Genomic DNA, 5,048 nt, shown 5'->3' with positions numbered 1-5,048 from the left:
ATCCTGCCCTCTGCTCCAGGTGCAGGTGAGCGAGGTGGACGCAGCCTGGTGGCCTCTTGTGACAGTGATCAGAGCACCATGTGGCTTTGGGTTTCAGTCTCCAGAACTCTGGCACACACAGGCACCCCTGTGTCCTTACTCCTCACTCCTGGGCCATTGGAGCCATTGCAACTTTGGTAAGCTTAGGTGTATAGCCTTCCACAAGTGGGGTGGCTCCAGTCTGCCTCCCTTACCTGCCCCAGGGCAGCCCATAGCTGCTCCTGGGCAGCCCTCCCATGACCTGTACTGAGAGGGAAGGCATTCACTCAGGCCTACTACCGGAAAACTCCCGTCCCCAGAGACTACACAGTAGTGAGACCATCCAGAAAACGTCCCTTTTTATTCCATATGCAAAGAAGTAGATTCATCACAGAAAAAAAATCTTCTGCCAAGTCAAGAGAACCAGATACGCGGCCTGGGAGAACAGCCCGTTGTAGTGGAGGACCAGGATCCGACGTCCCAAAGCCCAGGGACTCTTTCCTCCAAAGGGCGCTAGCCACAGCCCTCCTGGTGGCCTGCTGTTTGGGTCCCTGCGATGTCCCAGGAGAGGGACATTTTGTGTGAGGGGAAGGGTGTATGGGACAGTCACCTTGCAGTTCCCTGGCCAGCCGGTTCGAAGTGGTCCTTTGCTGCCGGAAGACCCCGCCCGCGTCTGCCCTGCACGTGCGGGTGCGAGTTGTCCATATTGCAGCGTTCCTGCGAGCAGGGCTGCGGCCCTGCAGCTGGCTGCGAGTCCCCAGCGCTGCCTCGGGTACTTTCTGGAGCGGCTGCCTTCGGAAGCGGCCGCCCGGAGGACCGCGGGGCGCGCGCTGCGCCTTCCACCCCCGGCCACGGCCACCGCCCCGCGCGCATCCGCACAGCGACCTCGCCTGAGGGGCCGGCGGGCTCACACCAGGCCGGGCATCTGCGCCCGCAGGAAGGGCACGGAGGCGGCGGCGGGGAAGGCGGCCAGCGGGTAGGCGAGCGCTCCGGAGAAGCCGAGCAGCGGCGGGGGCGGCGCGGGCGCGGGCGGTGCCAGCGGGAAGGGCAGCGCAGGGGGCCCTGCGGCGGCCGGCGGGCTTTCGTGGTAGAGCACCGGCACGCGGACCAGGCGCTGCGTGCCAGGCGGGGACAGGCTGGCCGCCTCCAGCTCGGCCGCCAGCTGCCGTTTCCACTTGTTGCGACGGTTCTGGAACCAGATCTTGACCTGCGTCTCGGTGAGCTGCAGCGAGGCGGCGAGGCCCGCGCGCTCCGCGCTGCTCAGGTAGCGCTTCAGGTCGAAGGTGGACTCCAGCTGGAAGACCTGGCTACGCGAGAAGACTGTGCGCGTCTTCTTCTTGCGGCCGCCACGCGCCTCCCCCGCCGCCGCCGTCGGGGCCTCGGCCAGCTCCGCCGCCTCTTCCCCGCCGGCCGCAGGGCCCTGCGTCGCCGCCTCTCGCGGCACGGCTCCCGGCCCGGGGCCCCGCGGCCAGGCGCTCTCGGCGCGGCCCATCTCCTCGCCGGTCTCCGGAGAGTCCCGGTCGCTGGCTGCAGGGGAGAGAGGGGCATAGTGGTCGGCTCTGGAGTGAGCCCTGAACGGAGTCACCGAGACCGGCCGCCCCCCACTTTCAAGTTCGCCATGGCCACAAGCTGGAAAAGATTCCATTCGCAAGGGTCGGCATCCAGGCTTCGGGGTCGGGTGGGGGGTGCGCAAGAAAGGTTGCAGAGGAGGCAGGAGGTGAACCCCAAGACCAGAGCTGCTACAGATGCGTGGCACCACACACCCAGAGGGAGGACGCAGAGAGAAGAAAGAAACAGAAACGCTAACAGGAAAGGCAGGCTGACCTCTGGGGCTGCTCCCCTCTAGCCTGTACCCCAGGCCTTCAGCAGGCGCGCAGAAGGCTTTCAGAGCCCCAGACAAAAGGAAAGGTGTCCTTCAGAGATATGCTTACAACCACACTGACAGACAAGTTGGCATCCGGGGGCCAACCCCTCGGATCTAGGAGAAAGGCCTTCCAAACCCCTCCTTGCTCACTCACAGTAGCCACCAGGGAAACAGCTCTTCCAGAAGGAACAGAAACAAATGCAAACATTCGCTAAGGAAGCAGCCCTGACATGGGTACAGTCCCTGACCCAGATGTCCTCAGAGGTAGGCCCTCTGAAGCAGCAGATCCCTTCTCAAGGGGACACAGAGGAAGGCTGCACTGAGGCCCATAGGATCCCCACCCTGATCCAAGCACCTTCTGTACTGGCTTGGGGGCTCCTGCCCACAGGGGGGCCTCTAGGTTCATGCTCCAAGCACCAAGCTTGGGGCTACCTAGGGGTGCCACCAGGTTAAAGAAGCTCACTAGGGTCCCAGTTCTTCTCTAGATTAAAGGCAGCACCTCAGGCTTCCAGGCCATGGAAACCAACTCAGTTGCCTTTCTGCCTGGTGATAGATCAGAGGTCAAGGTGGAGTCTGGTTCAGGGTGTGCCCCAGCATGCATATCTGCATGCTCACCCAAGGCATGTGAACACTCACTGGTGGGTTTGTGTGCATGGTTCACTTGTGCCCCAGTCCAGCTCCCATTTGTGTGTTATCTCAGTGCCCACTAAGAAGTCACTGAGCAGGACAGCCTGCATGCAACCAGATCTGGGGATCCTTGAATCCCCATCAGACTCCAAACCCCTACAGTCACAGAGGCCCATGTGTTGCCATGAGGTGCTAATCTACTCCGCTCTGATGGGAACCGGGAACCCTAACCCGCTTGGCCCGAATGGAGGAGCGGCCTCTGCTGGGCTGCAGGTGAGGAGGGCCCAACTGGATAAAGTACACCCTACAAGACAGAGTGTTTTCAGAATTTCGTGGTTTCTGGAGCCTCAGGGCCCTACTTAGGTTTACATAAAGAGGGTAGGAAGCCTAGACCTTCAGGGCTCTAAAACAGCCAGCCCTTCAGAAAGGGAGTTATCTACCGATTGAGAATGGGCCTGGGTCACTTTCTACACTCCGCAACCTACACACAGACACTCAGATGGCTCCCAGAACCTGATCCAGAAAGAGTTCTTAGTTGGCTTGTGTCTTCGTGTTTAGGGGCAGGTTGGCAAAGGGGGTGGGGTAGGAATGTTGGGGTATCTTTTCTGGTCTTCCCTCTAAAGGGCAAGTCCTAGGGAGATTTTTTAAAAAGGCCAAAAACCCCAAAACCTCTGGAGAGGAGGCAGAAGACAGGGTTAGGATACCCAGGCAAGAGGGGAGTGCAGGGTTCTTGGGCTAAGAAGCCCCCACCCCTATTCTCTGAGCCCTCAGCAGGAAACAAAGGCTAGGGAGGGGGAGGGGCAGGAAAAGAAGATGAAGATGGGGGTGGACTGGGGGCTTCAGAGTGAGCTCCCTTTAACCTGGCACAGTCTTAGGGCCTGGGAAGATCCAGAGGGAGGAAGACCCAGGCCTGGCCCTAGGCTTTGACTGCAATTAGTGGAAGAAATGAGACTTTGTCAGGCGGCTATGGAAGATCACCCCCCACCAGTCCCGGAGAACAGTGGCTGTTCAGCTCCCCTTTAGAAGAAGGTCCCTCAGCCAGCCCCCCATAACAGTGGCTCCTCTTCAGCTCTCCTTTATTTTAGTGCCTGGCTCCATGGCCTCCCCTCCTTGGTCACCTCTCTCCTCACTTCCTTTACATCTTCAGGGCCCCTCTCCCCGGCACCACATCCGTCTTTCCAGGCCGAGTTCCCTACACTCTGTGGTCTGTAGGCCTCTATCTCCGGCCCTTCTCCGTGCATTAGAACCCCGGCCCGGGCACAACCATCTCTGCTCTGTGCCCCAGACACGGGGTCTTCAAAACTGTGCCAGCAAACGCGCCATGGGGGAGAATCTTACACCATCCAGACCCGGATACACCGAAGACTTAGAAAGGTCTCTACGAGCCTGTTGTCACCAAGAAAATACGCGGGAGGAAGAGGGACCTGGCCCAACCCTCCCCGCACCCTCACTCACTGTCAGGACTGAGACCGCCTCCGTAGCCGCCTTGCGCCCGTGGGTACCATCGTGTCCCGCCTCCGCAGCCCAGAGCGAAGGGAGGCCCGGGCCCGGGGGGCGGCCGGGGACCTAGGCCCAGCGCGCCAGGCCCTAGCAGCGCCCGAGCCCTCGCCTCCCCGCCAGGCCCGGTGCCCGCGCGCAGTTGTCGCCGCCGCTGCAGCCGTCGCCGTCTTCTCTGCTCCGGATCCTCGTCCTCCGGGTCTTCGTCGTCGTCCTCCTCCTCTTCCTCGCGGACGCCGTCGCCCTGGACTGCGCGCCCCGCGCCCTTGGCCTCGGCCGCCAGCAGGTTCTCGATGAGGAAGGAGGAGGCGCGGGCTGGCGTGGCGCGCCCGGGCTCGGTCAGCTCATCCGGCATCGCGGCCGCGGGCCCGTCGGACTCTGCTGGGATCCTTGGGGTCCCCGGTGCCCGGGGCGCAGCCGGTCCTGGCTCCCGCTGGGGTAGTGGCTCCCGGCTCCCCCGGGTCCGGGGCCCCAGCCGGTCCTGGCTCCCGCTGGGGTAGTGGCTCGAGGCTCCCCAGTGTACGCGCTGGGCAGGCCCTGGAGAACCACTGCCCGGAGCCGGCGTGGGGCTCCGCGCCTCTGGCCTGGCCTGGGCGGGAGCGGGTGCGCGCGGACAGTCGTTCCCGCAGCAGCCTAGCTCTCCTTTCACGTCGCCGCTCGGGTCGCCGCCCCGGCCGGCCTCACCGGGGGCGGGGAGGGGGCGGGGCCGGGGGCGGGGCAGCGCACCCCCGGGCCGGCTCAGCCTCGAGGACCCCTAGACCCGCCACTACCCGGACGCCGCCCGGGACTGTGCGCGCAGGCCGGGCGCGGCAGAGGACCGGTGTCCCGGTGGTCCCGCGCGTGCGGCCCCCCGTGATTCTTTCCGTAGGCCCGCGGCACCCACAGCTGAGGGGGTGAAAGAAGGGCGGGACCTCGGCTCGGAGGCCGCCCATTGGCCGCAGGTTTCCGGTGAGGGCTTGGCTGGCCAATCGGGGCTGGAGAGCGCCTGATTACCCACCCCCTCCGTCGCCTGGAGAGTGTTGGGTCCTGTATAGCGCCCGGT

The 5,048-nt window shown here is 63.7% G+C and overlaps 1 protein-coding gene across 1 annotated transcript; it reads right to left on the bottom strand.

The window, feature by feature from the left end:
* Positions 1 to 894: 894 nt before the first annotated feature.
* Hmx1 (H6 family homeobox 1) lies at positions 895 to 4,391 on the bottom strand. Its single transcript, XM_008832832.1, has 2 exons — positions 3,965 to 4,391; positions 895 to 1,545 (listed from the first exon to the last, which is right to left on the bottom strand). The coding sequence occupies exons 1-2, from the start codon at positions 4,359 to 4,361 to the stop codon at positions 926 to 928; spliced, it is 1,017 nt and encodes a 338-aa protein (XP_008831054.1). The 5' UTR covers positions 4,362 to 4,391; the 3' UTR covers positions 895 to 925.
* Positions 4,392 to 5,048: the final 657 nt, after the last annotated feature.

The sequence above is a fragment of the Nannospalax galili genome, unplaced genomic scaffold (genome assembly GCF_000622305.1).
Source record: "Nannospalax galili isolate Female #2095 unplaced genomic scaffold, S.galili_v1.0 scaffold436, whole genome shotgun sequence".
NCBI lineage: Eukaryota > Metazoa > Chordata > Mammalia > Rodentia > Spalacidae > Nannospalax > Nannospalax galili.
This window is presented reverse-complemented; position numbering and strand designations above follow the sequence as displayed.

Bases quoted from the DNA above. Each gene is read 5' to 3' on its own strand.
- Hmx1 (XM_008832832.1), bottom strand. From the start codon at position 4,361: ATGCCGGATGAGCTGACCGAGCCCGGGCGCGCCACGCCAGCCCGCGCC. The intron at 1,546-3,964 runs GTGAGTGAGGGT...TCTCCCCTGCAG, and splicing joins AGGCGGTCTCAGTCCTGACA to CCAGCGACCGGGACTCTCCG.